Source organism: Mus pahari, chromosome 5 (genome assembly GCF_900095145.1).
Source record: "Mus pahari chromosome 5, PAHARI_EIJ_v1.1, whole genome shotgun sequence".
NCBI classification, from domain to species: domain Eukaryota; kingdom Metazoa; phylum Chordata; class Mammalia; order Rodentia; family Muridae; genus Mus; species Mus pahari.
Genome location: NC_034594.1, coordinates 76,330,314 through 76,347,912, shown reverse-complemented (window position 1 = coordinate 76,347,912; position 17,599 = coordinate 76,330,314). Strand labels below are relative to the sequence as shown.

Below are 17,599 nucleotides of genomic sequence, written 5' to 3'. Positions count from 1 at the left end.
CTCAGTTGCTCTTCACCTGATCGGTTGAAGCAAGCTCTCTTAGAGATGAGGAAGTCACTATTTGACTAGTCTTGCTAGCTATCTTGCTCTAGGCATGATCTGTTTATTTATCCTGAGTGTCAGGACTGCAGGCAGCTACCATATCCTTGTGGCATATACATAGGTTCTAGGGATCTGACCTCTGCCCTTATGCAAGTACTTTTCATACTGAGCCATCTCCCTAGCCAGGGCATTCAACTATTTTAAATCAAGAACAAGCTTACAATAATCAGATTTTAAAATTTTAGAGGTTAAATTCTTTTAAAAAAGAGAAAATAGTTTCTATATTAATCTCTCTACATCATAAAATCAATATCAAAATATAGCTAAATATATAACATCATATTGGTTAAGTACACTTTTCATAAAAGACAAGTGTAACTACTCTAGTTTTATCAGACTAAGTACTTACCCGTGATACTCTCTATGTTGTTGTATTATATATTATTTATGTTCTTATATTAATTAGGTACATTTAATATATACTTTAAATAGTAATATTAATCTCACTATAAAATTGAATGTATTGAAATAGTATAATAAACATTTTATTAATTTGACATGAAGCATGTTTTTGTATCTAGTTATGCTGACATATAAAATGTACATAATAAAATAAATATTTAAAAATATAACATCCTCTAATACTTCTTACTATGACCAAAAAAGAAATTCGTAGTGTTGGGGATGGTTCTGTGGAAGGAGTGATTACATACAACCACGAGGATCTGAGTTTGATCCCACAGTTCCTATGTTAAAAAAAAAAAAAACAGGCATAGTAGTGCATGCTTGTAGTACTACCTCTGGAGCAACCTCATCGTCAAGCTCCAGGGTAATGAGATATCCTTCCTTCTAAGGTTGTATGACACCTAAAAATATCGTTCAAGTTTGTTCAGTGCCCCTTCCACATCATACAATTGTATACATGCAAGCATTGATATACACTCATATGTTGTCTATATACAAGTCCATACACTCAAAGAATTTCACATGATGGATATCGGTTCCTATGAAAGAGCATGGTCCTAATATTCATGAAGCTTTGGGTTCCAAAGTCAGTACCTCAAACTACAACAACAGAAAAAAATACACAAGTAATTCTTTAGTGGATCTTAGTGTTAGAGGAACATGTTGATTATTTATTACATGATGGGAAGTATTTCTGCTATAGACTTAACCTCCTAGATTTATTTCTGGACTGTGACTTTGGATGAGACCCCGTATAGACAGAACAAGGAAGTTTCTCCTTAGCACTCACAGGGTCTTTATCTAACACTTGGATTGCAAGTTTGGTCACAATACTTACCCATTCTCCCATTCAGCTGAGCTGAGCTGGAACTTCCAGTGAAATCTGAGGAACTGGAGAAAGCCTTCGGTGAGAGAAAAGAGGCCAGTGGATCATCACAGTTGTCTGAAAAAATGGTGAGAGCAGGAGAGGTCAGATTCTATGGGCAAGTAGCGACACAAAGAGGAAATTTACAGTGTAGACACTCTTTTAGTAAGCATCTGGTCTGGAAAAGATTGGGAATTATTTTTCAGTGTGTGTCTTTGTAGTTACTTCTCATAACCCTCAAACATGATATGACTTCTTTTTATTGATAGAAAAATGAAGGCTGAAGCTCACAATGCTAGTAAATAACAAAAACTCACAAGAAGAATTATTTAGGTTGAAAACCCAGTTATCCATCCTTTCCTTTAGTTGAACATTTGACCAAAGGCTCATAGCATGTCTGTGGTTTGTTTATGAGAAGGGAGATTCATACAGGGCATCATTTTCCTCCAATTCAGGTTCCAACAACTCTTGCAATTAATGTGTCTCTCAAAATAGGATGCTTTGAAATATCTTATTACAACTGTGTGTAAGTAAGTGGGAAATGTGCTACTTACATATGTTACAGGATATGAAAGAGAATAGCCTCAGATGTTGTGCAATCTTGAGCTGGACTGGAACTTCAATAGCTAACTTTCTAGCCTTCTCTGGTGAGCTATACTCTAAGGCTGCTTTATTATTTATTTAAAATAAATATTATTTATGTTTTATTAGTATCATATTTAATACTAAACATGATAAGGCCATAGACAAATACATGACTTGACAAGAGGGTAATGCCCTCCACTTTCACAATAAGTCAGAGCTATGGGATTACAGATGGAGGGACATACTGGTTACATTTACACATATCATATACATAACTAATTTGAACATTTGTACTCAACAAAACTATCATTGAGGTTTAACTACCATGAAACCAAACTAAGAGGATGGATCTGTGAAAGTTCCACCCTTTTTGTGGCTTTACTGTTTCGGAAGTACAGTTTCTCATCCTCTTTCCTTTGGTTACATAACGGCTTATCTTGTTGGCCTTGTTGCATACTGCAACCTTAATGTCAGACCTCTCATCTTCCACAAATGCTAGCCAAAGAGCTTTTATTATAAGTTACTATATCTCAGATATTCTGTTATAGCAGCGCAATACAGTTTAGGGGACTTAGATATCAATGAATTATAGTGCTTCCACAAGTTGGTCTGTGTTTTTTTGGGGGGAGTGGGAAGATTATGTAGCAATGAGTCTACTGCATAATAAAACTCACGTAAAGGTGTGTGGAAAGAGTGGGTTGGTGAATGATGAAGGTATACAAGGAAGAGGCAATCACCCAATTAACTTGCCCTACCAAACCACCATTCTTTTTCTGTTTTTATTTTGTATACAGTTGATTCTCAGGGATACTGAAAAATGAATTCATAACATGCAGCCAGACCTTATTCAAAAGAGATTTGAAATGTGCCACTCAAGATAAATTTTCTGTTATACAGTCATTTGGGAGGAACTGATCTGACACGTGAAAAGAACATTTACATAAGATCCTGATTGTTTATACAGCCAATTCTTCCAAAGCTGTTTTACAGGTAATTGCAGGAAACGTGAGACGTAAATTCTTGTTTGTTAAGTATGTTTAAAAGTCATCTAGTAAACTGGGTTTTAGGTTTCTTCCAAATACAAACATCTAAATATGTTTGGCAAGGATGAAACAGAGGCATATTACAGCTGGAGCAGCAAATCATCAGAATCACATTAGTGGCAGCTTAGGGTCTCTGGGGATAGGACAAACCAGCAGGAAAACGTGGACCATGTGGCTGCTTTACTTCTAACACAGGATGGTGGTAGAGAGGTAGAGAGTTGCATAAGTACCACACAACATGTGTTTAATCCCTGTCTCTCCCCATTTCTCTCTCTCTCTCTCTCTCTCTCTCTCTCTCTCTCTCTCTCTCTCTCTCNCACACACACACACACACACACACATAGACACACACAATACAAGGCAGATGTTGCATTTGCTTATGAATCTTTTGACATCAAGAGACATCAGAACAACAGAGATTTATGGAAGCATAACTTATTTTACTTGCTATTTGATAAGGACCTGAGTTCAACTATCCAGGCAAAATCCTGACAGCTATGTTTCCCTCTTTTATTTCCAACAATGGAGTAAAAAAAATTCTCTAGGGCTTGTTTGCCACTGAGAATAAAGAATATTTTTGTACTCCATCCCAGCACAGTAAGAGATTCTGTCTTGAAAGAAAAGGTAGACAGCATCTGGAGTTATGATGTTCAGGACTGACCTCTGACCTGCAAAGACACAAACAGGTACCAGAATGCATATGTACTTGCAGACTTGTACAAGTGCATACTAGATCATGAATGCACACACATACACACGTACATGCATACACATATGCATACACAGAGTGCACTTATCCTTATCTGGATCAGATAACTTTTCCATATGTCATAGACGACCTTTATAAGTATTGTGCATCTGGCTATGACCATCCCCTAAGCCTTTCTTATCAGGGTTTATAGAATCATCGCCCCTTCAGTTTTTATACATTGTTATTTTGTATTCTAACAGAACTGAATGTATTCCCTCAAAATCTGAAGTCAGATCAAGTGACACATTGCTTAGAAAACAGATCTAGTGCATAATTTTTCACTTTTAATTGTTAAAATGTCTCCAATGTGGAATCATAGGTGTGACCTAATGACTTCGCTTTTGCCCATCCTTAGATGGGCACTGGGGATAGATCTGAGCAAAACAAACTCATACATCATAGTTTGCTTACAGACCATTCACAAATATAAGTATATGAAGAGATATACTGCAGAGTAAGCTTTAATAAGGGCATACCACAGCTCAAGATTCTTCCATATTTGTATAGCCCTCTGTGCTCCCCTCACAATAGCTTTAGGAGGGTCTGATCTCCAAGAATCCATTGCCCTCACAGCAATAACAGCTAAGTTTCTTACTGGCTATATCCATCTATGACATTGCTAAGAACAAAGTTTCCACTTTATTCACCAGCAAATCTATGAACCTCTGTCAAGGGACAGGCCAGAGGAAATGTTTAGGGGTCTTATCTACACAGACTTAGTATACACAAAGAATGGCTTTTGAAGAATTTTGAAACAATGATAAAAATGGAAAAAAATTCAAACCCGAAAGAAGAGAAGTCATCCTGCCTCCATTTTGAAGAAGAATGTGGTTCCCTCTGGCACCTCTATGTTTACCAATAATCCTAACAGAAAATAGACTGCGCATGAGAGCTTGGAGCTCCCAATTCCTAGATCTGTTGCTCCTCCTGACAGAGTCAGAAGACAATCTAGGTAAGTGGAGGAAGCTGTGTTCTATGTATGGGAAGGAGAAGATCATCTGAGCCATATCCTACCATAAATTATGTGATGGAGTAAGAATGAGAGGAAGAAGAGCAGTCAGGACGAAGCTCACATGAGCAGACATGAACACAGGCTTCTGGGGATATCTGCTGCCTTCTAAAAGAGATCGAACAGTTTTGCTTATTTATTTATTTATTTATTTATTTATTTATTTATTTCAATTTGTATTAGGTATTTACTGCATTTACATTTCAAATGCTATCCACAAGGTCCCCTATAGCACTCCCTGCTCCCCTTCCCACCCAATCCCACTTCTTGGCCCTGGNATTCTCCTGTACTGGGGCATATAAAGTTTGCAAGACCAAGGGGCCTCTCTTCCCAATGATGGCTGACTAGACCATCTTCTGCTACATATGTAGCTAGAGACACAAGCTGTGGGGGTACTGGTTAGTTCTTATTATTGTTCCACCTATAGGGTTGCAGACCCCTTCAGATCCTTGGGTACTTTTTCTAGCTCCTCTACTGGGGAAATTGTGTTCCATCCAATAGCTGATTATGAGCATCCACTTCTGTGTTTGCCAGGCACTGGCATAGCCTCACAAGAGACAGCTATATGAGGGTCCTTTCAGCAAAATCTTGCTGGTGTATACAATAGTGTCTGCGTTTGGTGGCTGATTATGGAATGGACCCCTGGGTAGGGCAGTTTCTGGATGGTTCATCTTTATGTCTCATCTCCAAATTTTGTCTCTGTAACTCCTTCTACGAGTGTTTAGTTCCCAATTCTAAGAAAAGGTGAAGTGTCCATATTTTGGTCTTTGTTCTTCTTTTCGAGACAGGGTTTCTCTATGTAGCCCTGGCTGACCTGGAACTCACTCTGTAGTTCGAGCTGGCCTCGAACTCAGAAATCCACCTGCCTCTGCCTCCCAAGTGCTGAGATTAAAGGCGTGCGCCACCACTGCCTGGCAAATTCATTTTTAATAGCTGAGTAGTACTCCATTGTGTAAATGTACCACATTTTCTGTATCCATTCCTCTGTTGAGGGACATCTGGCTTCTTTCCAGCTTCTGACTATTATAAATAAGGCTGCTATGAACACAGTGGAGCATGTGTCCTTATTACCAGTTGGGACATCTTCTGGATCTTTACCAATCCTAAATCAGATAGGGGACTGATATCCAATATATATAAAGAACTCAAGAAGATGGACTCCAGAAAACAAGATAACCCCATTAAAAATGGGGCACAGAGCTAAACAAAGAATTCTCAACTGAGGAATAGAGAAGGGCTGAGAAGCACCTCAAAAATGTTCAACATCCTTAATCATTAGGGAAATGCAAATCAAAACAACCCTGAGATTCCANCTCACACCAGTCAGAATGGCTAAGATCAAAAATTCAGGTGACAGCAGATGCTGGCAAGGATGTGGAGAAATAGGAACACACTCCTCCATTGTTGGTGGGACTGCAAGCTTGTACAACCACTCTGGAAATCAGTCTGACGGTTCCTCAGAAAATTGGAGATCTAACAGTTTTTTTCTTAGGATCTTGCTACTGTACTATGAAAACCCTCCAAAAACAGGTGTTGCTGACAGCTTTGCTGTGCTAAGGGCTCAGAGTGAACCAAGGGCACAGGAAAAGTACAGAAGAGAGGAAATTAAAGATGTGTGAGGAAGAGATGACCAGGTGTACTCAACACAGTGCATCCTGGTAAAGGCTGGCTTGACTTCACACCTAGCATGTCTGGAAAGGAAGGAAAGGAATTGTCACATGTTCTGTCACTCCTATGGGTTTCCGGCAAGCTTATTACACTGTCTTTCAAATTTAGGCTTCTCTGCTTCTTCAGTTTTGTAGAGTTTTCTCCAAAGGTAGACACACTTCCACCACCATGTTTGTGGTGTGTGTGTGTGTGTGTGTGTGTGTGTGTGTGTGTTTAGAGACTATAAATTAGAAAGAATCCTGATCTAGATGGAGTTTCTGTTTTTGAGATGGTATCTATGTAGCTCATAATCTCCAATTTGAAATTCTTCTCCATCTTCATCCAGAGTACCAGACTTTCTAGTCAGGAGAGATTTTTTAAGTTTCATAAACAAACAAAAACAAAACAAACAAACAAACAAAAAAACTATTGAGGAGCTTTGATGATTGGAATTAGTGGTCAACTTGGCTGAATCAAGAATCACTAAGAGCCCTTTTGACTGGGGTCTTCTGCCTGAGCAGATCACTAGTTTGTCTTCACCTCTGAAAACTCCACAGTCTGCAGACCCCAACAGGTCTGTTGACACAGGGCAACAGACAGGAGCTTAGCATGGCTAATCTCTCAGAGGCCCAAAAAGCAGAAGAAAGACTCAGATACAGATACTAACACCTAACCAATGAACAGAAATCTGAGACCCCTGTGGTTGAATAGGGGGAAAGCTGGAAGAAGCTGAAAGGGAGGACAGCCCCATGGGAATTGTAGCAGTCTCAACTGACATGGATCCCTGAGAACTCTCAGACACTGATCCAACAACCAGGCAGTACATGCCAGCTAATAGAGGCCCGGGATACATATATAGCAGAGGCCTGACTGCCTGGTCTGGCCTCAGTAAAAGAAGATGTACCTAACCCTTGAGAGGTTTAAGGCCCCAGAGAGTGGGAAGGTTTTGTGGGGTGGGTGTAGGGGCATCCTCTTGGGTGCAGTGGAGGAGGAGAGGAGGTATGGGATGGGGAGCATTTGGAGGGGCCTGGCTGAGAGGGAGATAAAGACTGAACTATAAAGGATTAAATACTACTATTACTACTACTACTACTACTACTATTACTACTAATAATAATACTATTACTACTACTAATAAAAAGAATCTCTAGTAGTGGAACCTCTAATAAAAAGAATCTCTAGTAGTGGAACCTCTTGTAATAACTATCAGGGAATCTCTTAGTTAGGTTAGTTGAAGCAGGAAAGCTCACCCAGAATGTAGGCCGCACTTTCTGGTAGTACTTGATGTAAGGTCCAATCGAAAAGGTTTTGCTTTTTTGCCCCTGCCTTGTTTACACCTTAGTGACAGGCTTATCACCATTGCCAGGCTTATCTACCCAATTGTTGCTGAAACTATTGATGCTATCTTTCACTGACATCATGATTTTATGTCTTTGCTCATCAAGTGTGGAGTGCAGGACAATGCTTCTCCAAGAATCCTTCAGGCTGTTGGTACCAGATTTTAGATGCTGGATCACTAGTATCCTGTATCAGATTGGGGATGCTGAAGCACCAGGATCCTGTACCAGATGGTAGTGTCTTTTGTCTGAGCAGGTATCTATTCTAAGCTTCTCCAATGTGAAAACAGTCATTGTTGCCCACCCAGATGACATGTGAATCAATTTAAAATTCCTACTGTAATATATATTTATTCTACATTGTCTTCCTACAGAGTCTTCTGACCAGTACAGGAAATGAACATCAGGTTTTTATCATGAGCGGTTCCAATGCATTGTACTGAGATAGACCATAGGGAGTCTTCAAAAACTGTGAAGTAGATATAACTTAATATACAACAAACTCTTTCCAGAATGAGCTCTCAAATCCCACTTTCTGTGGCATTCCTTCCAAATCTCAGCTGCAATTAAAATTCAAGCCTCAATTAAAATGTTTATGACGAATTTTCTTTAGAAAATGTCTGATCATCTTGGCTGTTTTCTCTCTCTTTTTTTTAAAAGTGAATTTTAGGCATGTATGCATCTCTATGTGGTCTATGTGTATATGTACACATGTGGGTGGGTGTCTGTGGAAGGCAAAACAGGTTCCCTAAAACAGGAGGAACAGGCCGCTGTGAGCAACCTGTCTTGAGTTCTGGGAATTCAACCCAGGTCTTGTGCAAATGCAGCAAGCAGTCTTAATTGCTCAACCATCTCTCCAGTCTTCTCCTTTTTTCTCTTTTACTACTTAAAAGCAAAATGCTAGCTATTTTCCATTCCCGCATCAATAAAAATTCAAGGCTGCATGGTGAAACCAAAAGCACATTTGTTTTTACAGATCAAACCTTATTGACACAACTCTTGACACATCTACCAATAACATATTCTAGTATTCAAAGATTATTGGGTCAATTGAACCAGAAAGGCATCTGAATTCACTTTATGTTTGAGGAGATTTGGGCCCAAAGAGATGAAAAGAAAATCCATCCATGACTGTTACTGGATTAGCCTGGAGCAAAACATCATATATCACTGTGCAGTGGTAACCACTGACTGGGTACCACTTCTGTGTGATATGCTGCCATTATTGAGTATTGAGGGCACATCTTGAGGTGTTATACCTCATCTCCACTTCCTAGTAAGCCTGTGCTTCCTGACACAGGGATCAGTGTATTTTGTGACAATCATAAGGAAAGTAACTAAGGCAATAATATGTTTTATTGCTAAAAAAAAGTTATTTTCTTGACAGTGGAAATCCTTGACATGTAACAGTGCATTTTTCAATTTTTTACATCTACATTGCTTTCTGGTTTCTACTTTAGTATTCTCTAGCCTTCCTCCTCTTTGAGGAAGGACAGTGAATGGATAAACAGGTAAAAACAGAAAATGGAAGAAATTCATCTTTTTGTTTCTGAGTATTTGATCTGCATGTATACTCAAGAACATTGACACTTCACATTGCAGAGGTGGGGATGACTTGCTCTTCACAAGTAAGAACACTGCATTCCAAGGGTCTTTTTCATAGCATGTAACAGCACAGAGAGAATGCAGGGTAAATGCACCATAGCACAGCGTTTTAGAAGGCGGTGTTCAATGTTTAAGATGCTGCTGCTTTACGAACATTTTTTTTTTCTGTTGCTAAGATATATTTTATTTGTTGTTATTAAAACATGAATAGAGTTATAAATGGTACTAAAGTTGAATTGAATTGTGTGTATGTTCTTGATTGTTACAGTAAATAGTCTGTATATGGGGATTTGGTGCTTAAGATATTCAGTTGTATTTATTAACAAGATAAAATTCCTCTGGATTGAATATGTAATAACCTGCTTTGTTTAAAAGGTAATAAAGTATGAATTCTCTCCCATGTCTTTATTGGTACTTAGTGATGATAACTCAGGATATTGCCTTCATTTATTTTTCACATGGTAACCTATAATTTCACTTGGCAAATGATGAGAAGAATTAGTCTGGTTTTGCTCTTAAATATGTCCCCGTCTCATTACTCGAACATAAAATCCAAGGACAAATGACTTCAAAATGAAGAGACCAGAATGCAAAAGTTCTTCAAAGTACAACAGTACAGCACAGAGAAGCTCATCTTCTGTATCTGCCATCCATCTTCACATTTTAACAATATGCAAACATGTGACCTTGCATCACTTGCCTATGGGCAGTCAGAGCTAGACTATTTGGTACAAGAAGTTAGTGGACTCAAAAACAAATCTAAGGTCTTCTGGTATTTTAACAATAGGTTGTGGAGCCAAGTGTCTCAGTAGTAAACAGTTAATTAGCCAGAATAACGTCCATGGGTCAGTTCCTAATAGCAGTACCAAAATTTGCTTAAAATTAAAAATTGAGTTTGAAAATTTGTGCTACTGAATAATTGCAGGTAAGACTGAAAATGACACGGCCTGAGATACAGGGCTGTATACCTGGAGCGATGCAGCTCTCAGTCTAGGTTCAGCAGTGATGCCCTTCTCTGTCTGGGGTCAGCAGTTGAACAATTCCCAGGATGTTAGGTCAGTTTTCCATTTTGTAAAGTGACTAGCCAGCTAAAGTCCTGGGTTGTTGGGTTGTCAACAGTAGAGTTCCGAGATGTCAAGAACAGTAGTAGGAACAGAACGGAGGAGACTTTCATAAAAATGAGGACTTGGCAACGTCCATCATGCACACAGGAACTCTTTTTTTTGAATTTTCAATCAGGGTCATTATGAGTCTTTAACCTTTGTCAGTCTTATATCTGCTCTTCAGTCTTACAGTAGTAAGACTTGTGGACTGACTACCTCAAATAAATGTAGCTCTTTCTATCTCAGATTGTGCAAGGATATACCACAATTCTAGCCTTAAATTGCTTTCTTATTGAATTACACACCTAGCTGAGTTGTGCTTTCATTTTGCTGTTGTTTTTTTAATTTTAATTTTTGAATGTTCCATACCTTTGTACAGTGTAGATTATCACATCCATCCACCATTACCTTCTCTGCTATTCCCTTGAGCATTCTCTATACCACCACCTTCCTAGGATCATATCTACTTTCGATTTGTTTATAATTCCTAGTCCAACTAGTGCCTCCCATATGGCCATGGGTTAGGTGCCATCCACTGGAGCAAGTGTAATATGGTAAAACTGTTTCCAAACATGAGAGTGACTCTCCCACCCTTAAGAGCAGTGTATAGCATCTCTTTCAATAGGGGTGGAGGTTTGGGAGCTCTCTACTACCATTGCTGGAAGTTTGACTGGATTAATTTTGTGCAGGTCTTGTGCATATAGCTAGAGCTGCTGAAAAAAAATGTGTCCAAAAGTTATGCCATGTCCAGAAGTCCTGTGGATAGTTTTTGACTTTTGTTTTCATTCCAAGATAAGGAATATCTTCTTCTCTTCCAGCTACATTAGTTTACTCTTTTCAATTTCTGTCCTGAAATATAATTTGTTAATGGCTTGATTGAACTTAACAAAAGATTTTGCAAATTTCTTTCAGGATGTTTTCCAACATGTATGGCTACAGACTGAGTGTATGACTTAGTGAATCAAACGAATCAAGACTGCAAGGAATAGACTCTATTCTAAAAGAGATCTCAGTGTTGTGACATATCCTATCTTGACAACTCTGCAGAGCAATGTGACTTGCAAAATGCCACTCTTATCATGGGGAGATGATGCTTTTTAGTAGTGATAGGGCTACGGGCCAGGGAGCCAGAGGACTCATCAGAAAGGTAAGTCAGATATCTCTGTCAGAAATAGTATACCAAACTCACACTCCTGTTGTGTACTGGGTCATCCATAGAGCAGAGTTCCATTTGTCCATTCCTGGTTTCTTAAAAATAGGTCAGACAACATTTTCAAAGGATTTATTGGTTAAAACTTACTTGTTTCTGATAGGAAGTACGAATAGTAATGGAAAATATATGATGTAAAAGTGGAAGGGACAATACTGGTGGTCTTATGGTACAAGCAGAGATGCGACACAGAAAATAAGGAAGAACAATAGACATTAGAGAGATGATCAATCTATGCATAAAAATACCTTAAAGAAAACTGTCACTTTGTATGACAATTAAAGAATTAAATTGAACTGAATTAAATAAAGAAAAATAGAATTACTTTACAGGGCATCTAATAACAATGTTCAATCATCACCATGCTGAGATCACAGAATGGTAGACCATCATGAGAAGTAGTTGTGGAAGGAGAGATAAGAGGATTCCACATGACAAAATGTACACATTCTAGTGATAAACTTTTGAGAAGCAACAGGCATTGTCTTCAACTGTGCAAACTAACTGTGAGTCCACTAGGCTCCAGTGGATAATTTCAAACTCATGGTCACAAGACAGTACTGATTAATATGAATGGGCCACAGAACAAATAAAAAGGACAAGAATGTAAAAAAAGAACCTCTAGAGAGTAATGGGATGATGAGAGTAGGAGAGAAATGTAAGTGGAGGATGAGAGTAAAACAGTACAGTGTGTGTGTGTGTGTGTGTGTGTGTGTGTGTGTGTGTGTGTGTGTGTAGGTGTTTGCATGTTGGTACAGGAGTACCGAAGGACATATGTGATCAGTTGAAATTAACATGTCAATTAAACCTTGGTAATAAGTATGCTATGAACTAGTTTAGGTGTCAGGAGGTTTAATTTGGGTAGAGCTAGGTATGATGGATGGGCACTTCACCCTCACTGCTTTGCAACTGACCCTATGTATATGTATATATATACATATACCTACATATATATATATATATATATATATATATATATATATATATNTGTGTGTGTGTGTGTGTGTGTGTGTGTGTGTGTGTGTGTATGTATATGTATTACCTATGTATAGTTTAGATTTTGATAATTCTTAGTGAAAAGTCAGTTTTATTAAGACGTCTGGAGCCATTAGCAAATAATCAATGGCTTATTATTAATACCATGGAGAAATCAAAGCTGTAGCTGAGTAACTCATTCCTATAGCTTCATCCCATCTACTGGTCTGCATCTCAGTTCTGGTCGCTTCTCTCAGTCACAGTTTAGGTGGGAGCCATCCTTTAACTAGAACATTAGCTGTTCTAGCATGCATGATTCATGAATTAGAAGAGTGAAAGAACCTGTTCAGCTCAGGGACTACAAAGCTATGTGTGGGCAGTAGAGGGTCATGCAAGTCAAGGAAGAAATGCTACTAACAGGACAGCAGCTCAGTTGGAAACCTGGCATTCATCGAGGAACAGATTAAATAGACCAGAAAGCAGGTCTGTGCAACCCAGGGCTCCCCTTGTCTCCACCATATCCACATTTTTAGGAACGAGAGAGAAGCTTAACCAACACTGTTTTTCCCCACCTTTTCGTCCCATCGATTGTATTTTCCCTTTTCTTTTTTACTACAATTTCATTGAATTTTAACTTTAGTTTTAAAAAAGCGATGTACCAAACCATATTATACTTCTTATATTTGTATAGTTCTGTTTACGTAGTTTCTTTACTTGGCCATCAACTGCTTTTATTTTTCTCTTCCTTCTTTCTTTCCTCTTTCAAAAATTCTAATCTATTGTTTTCATTTTCTCTCTTTTACTTAATCCTGTTGTTTCCTACTTGGCTTTCTCTCTTTTTTGCTCATTTTTTGGTTTCATTTACTTACTATTTTCATGTTTAACTGCAATACATTGTAACTTTATGACACAATCTAAATAATTTTTACCAGTTTCTGTTTCATTGTGGGAAAATCTTTCATATTTTAATTTATTTCAATGTTATTCTAGATTGTGTTCCATTTGGTGGGATTGCTGAAACCTAGTGTTTTCCATTCTTAATGCCACTAGGTACTGAATACTTAAGAAAATACTGATCACCAGGAAGGTCCTCAAATAAAACAAGAGAGCCTCTCTACAGCACGAAGAAAAAACCTTAAAACAGAATGACACATAATGTGGCAAAGCAAGTAAAGTTACCTTGATGTCCTGTGTCCTCAGTTACAACTCAAAGATGCTGAAAGGGCAGTGGATTCAAAACCCACTTCAAATGATTTTAATGAAAAATAAACACACATATTAATAAAGAAAAAGAAAATCAAATCAGAACATGCATAAGAAAGTTAGAAATGTAGAAGACAAGAAAGAAAGAAAGAAAGAAAGAAAGAAAGAAAGAAAGAAAGAAAGAAAGAAAGAAAGGAAGGAAGAAAGGAAGAAAAGAAAAACAAAAGCAAACAGACATGTCTGTTGGAACTGAAAAACTCAATGATAAAATAAAATAGTAAAAAAAATCACAAATAGACATGACAAAGTAAAACAAAGGCTATCAAGGATGGAAAATAAAGTCAACAAACATCATATTCTGTCATCAATAGAGACAAATAAGAATAACAACAAATAACTCAATGTGGCAACAGAGATACATGGGACCAGAGTAAGTAACTATCCCTAAAAACCCCTGGAGTAGAGGAAGGGATAAAATAAAAACTGAAACAAAAGAAATCTGTTCTGTAAAGCAAGACCACAGAATTCACCCAATTCCAGAAATAATCACATGAAAACAGGAAATATTACAACCTCAAATGTCCATAGTCATGAAAGGACATCTCCATGACATGCTAAACATTAAAACAAACAAACAAAAAAAAAAATACCATTAAAAGCTGCAAGAAAAAAAAAAAAAACTGCTGAATCAGAGAGGCAGACAGATTAGAATGGTGGCACAGTTCCTAGAAGCTGCACTGATGCCATAGGTGGCAGTCATTTTCATGAAGGTGAGAGAGTGAGACCCAGTAGGCAGCAGTTAGGATTTTATTTTCTCTATCCCCCACTCCTTCCAACCACCTGCACCACATCCTGTGCCTGTTGAGATGGCATCACGATTACAAATGTGTTCTACTCCTCCAGAGGACCTGAATTCAGTTTCCAACATCCATGTCACATGGTAGACAAATGCCAGTAACTTCAGGAGATTATGGCCTGGAAGGGCAGTTATACTTGCCTGTGTACATTCACATAGACAGATACAAACACATAATCCACATTTAAAAAAATAAAAGGAAATCATTAAGAATATTTCCTCATTACAAGTCCTCATCATGCCATCCTCTGTGTTCCCATCTATTAATGTCTTGTACTATGTCCACATATGTATGAGTGTACACACACACACACACACACACACACACACTCAAATTTCAGAACAGGAATGCTCATTTATAAGTAAGCTCAGTAAGTGAATAGATGGTGTAGTCTGAGATGATAAGATTCAGAAAAATAAGGAAGACAAATAATTATAAGTATAAATGATGGCATTCTACTTTAGGAAGTAAACTGTTGAAATAATTTTATATAGAATATAAATATGAAGAGAAGTATTTGAAGGATAGTATTTCTTTCAATTCCATTCTAATCACAGTTAGGGGTTTCTTTTCTAGAGCTGCATCTTTCTCAGCTCAGGGCAGCTGTTCTTTTTCAAATACAATGGGGTTAAATTTCTAATATCTACTCATGAGTTCCTATTGGATAGCTATAATTTACATTGAAAATCTTGGTTATTCAGAAAACCATAATCTAAAGGTGCTATTCAATCAAACTGTGTGCATTCATAAAGCCATTTCAGTTAATATGTATGAAGCAGAAGTGTTTGAAAATAATGCCTGGTTAGAATCATTAGCTATAGCTAAAGCCTGGCCAGGTAACCAATAATACACTAATGAGTTTGACCGCAATTATTTTTCTGTAGCTTCAGAAAGCTTACCTTCCAGTACATATTGACCTTCATTTGGATTTAAAGACATGGCCTACTACAAGAGATGCCATCCTTCCAGGTCCTAAGTTGGCTTTCTTTCTCGTGTGTGTGTGTGTGTGTGTGTGTGTGTGTGTGTGTGTGTGTGTGTATGTGTGCATTAATATGTCATAAATGTTATATGTGCACATATATATGTCTTCATATATGTACTTAATATGGATGCATGAGTATGCATGTGAGTATGTTCACATGTATGTGTGTGTTAAATAGTATATATTGGCAAAGAAACTAATCTGTTCAAATATATACATATATGGATATGTAATTGAGGATAAATTTATTTTCTAGCTCTTAGCTCTTCAGTAGTATCTAACTCATGGGAAATTATTTAAATTATTTATATAGTTGCAGTGGTTTGAAAGAAAATGGCTCACATAGGATCATATGCATTGTTAGGGATTGTGGCCTCGTTGGAGGAAAGTGTGTTGCTTGGTGAATGTCATGCTTTCTGCCATAACAATAATGAACTAAACCTTTAAACTCTAAGCTAGCCCTAATTAACTGTTTTATTTTATAAGAGTTTCTGTGCTCATGGTATCTCTTCACAGCATTAACTTCTAATTCAGACAAAAGTTGGTATCAGAAGTGGGGTATGGTCTCTGAACTCTAGATTTGTCTATGAATCTCTCACTGGTGCTGGTGTTAGAGTTGTACACCACTATGGCAGGTCAATCTGATTATGTCAGGGCAAGTCTCCACCTAACTTAGCTTAAAATTTGGAAAAAGGGATTAAAGAAAAATCCAGAGTTAGGTGTGCTGGTCCATACCTTTAATCCCAGAATTCCAGAGGCAAAGGCAGGTCGATCTCTGAGTGTGAGGTCAGTTTGGGCTATAGATGGGCTTCAGGGCATCCATGCTTAAGCAATGATAGAAACCATTAAAAACAGAAAGCTGATGAAGCTGTAATGATGCAGAGTTCAAGTTTGCCCTCTGGTTTTCATTAACGATTTGGTTTACCATTTCCTCATTGTATTCCCTTTCCCCCTTTTTGTAATAGTAATGTATCACCTGTTCCATTTTGTGTTGGAAGCATGTGATCTTCTCTTTCATTTTGATTTTACATGGTATTATTGTTATGAGATGGCTTAAGTCTCAGAAGTGACTTTGGATTGTAGACTTTTAAATGAGTTTGAGATGGTTATTCACTATGGGGACTTTGGAAGTTGTACTAAATGCATTTTGTATTAAGATATGGCCATAAGCCTATGGGGTCCAGGTAGTGGAATGTGGTGGATCTCCATAGAGGGTTGCACTATTAGACGGAATGGCTTTGTCACTGTAGGTTTGGCCAAGGAGGTGTGTTAACTGGGGACAGGCTTTGAGATCTCAGTTGCTCAACCAGTATTGTAGTCTCTTCCTGCTGCCTGTTGATCCAGATGTAGAATTCTCAGTTCCTTCTCCAGCACCATGTCTGCCTGCATCCCACCATGTTTCACCCCATGATGACAACAGATTAAACCTCTGAAACTGTGAACAAGTCCAGATTAAATGTTTTCTTTTAAAGGAGCTGCAGTGGACATATCTCTGCATGGTAATAGAAAATAAATAAGACAATAGTGTATAATGGGATGAGAGACTGTGCTTTGTCATGAAAGATAACTAAGAAACAATCATATGAATGGTCCAGCCCATTGATTGGCACATTATTATAGTTATGTAAGTTCCTTTTATATTTTAAACATATACACTTGCATTTAAGCAAGGATGTGCCTACATGTACTTCTAGTATTAACATATAATTTACTTAAACAGTGGGTTACATCCATGGACAACTTCCCCACACTTCTCTGGCAGGTGGATGTAGTGGTAGTTATCCTTGGGTGAAACTTTCAAAGCATTAAAAAAAAAAAAAAAAACAGGAAAAAAGAGAAAGTTTGTTATGACTTCAGTTTGAATAGAGTAGCCTTGATATCTCTCTCTCTCTCTCTCTCTCTCTCTCTCTCTCTCTCTCT

The 17,599-nt window shown here is 37.9% G+C and overlaps 1 protein-coding gene across 1 annotated transcript in view; it reads right to left on the bottom strand.

The window, feature by feature from the left end:
* The window catches only part of LOC110321973 (contactin-associated protein like 5-2), a 631,889-nt gene that overhangs the window by 473,832 nt on the left and 140,458 nt on the right, over positions 1-17,599 (bottom strand). Inside the window, exon 2 of the mRNA XM_029538684.1 lies at positions 1,346-1,450. Coding sequence (XP_029394544.1) covers positions 1,346-1,450 — 105 coding nt within the window. The remainder of the gene's footprint in view (positions 1-1,345; positions 1,451-17,599) is intronic.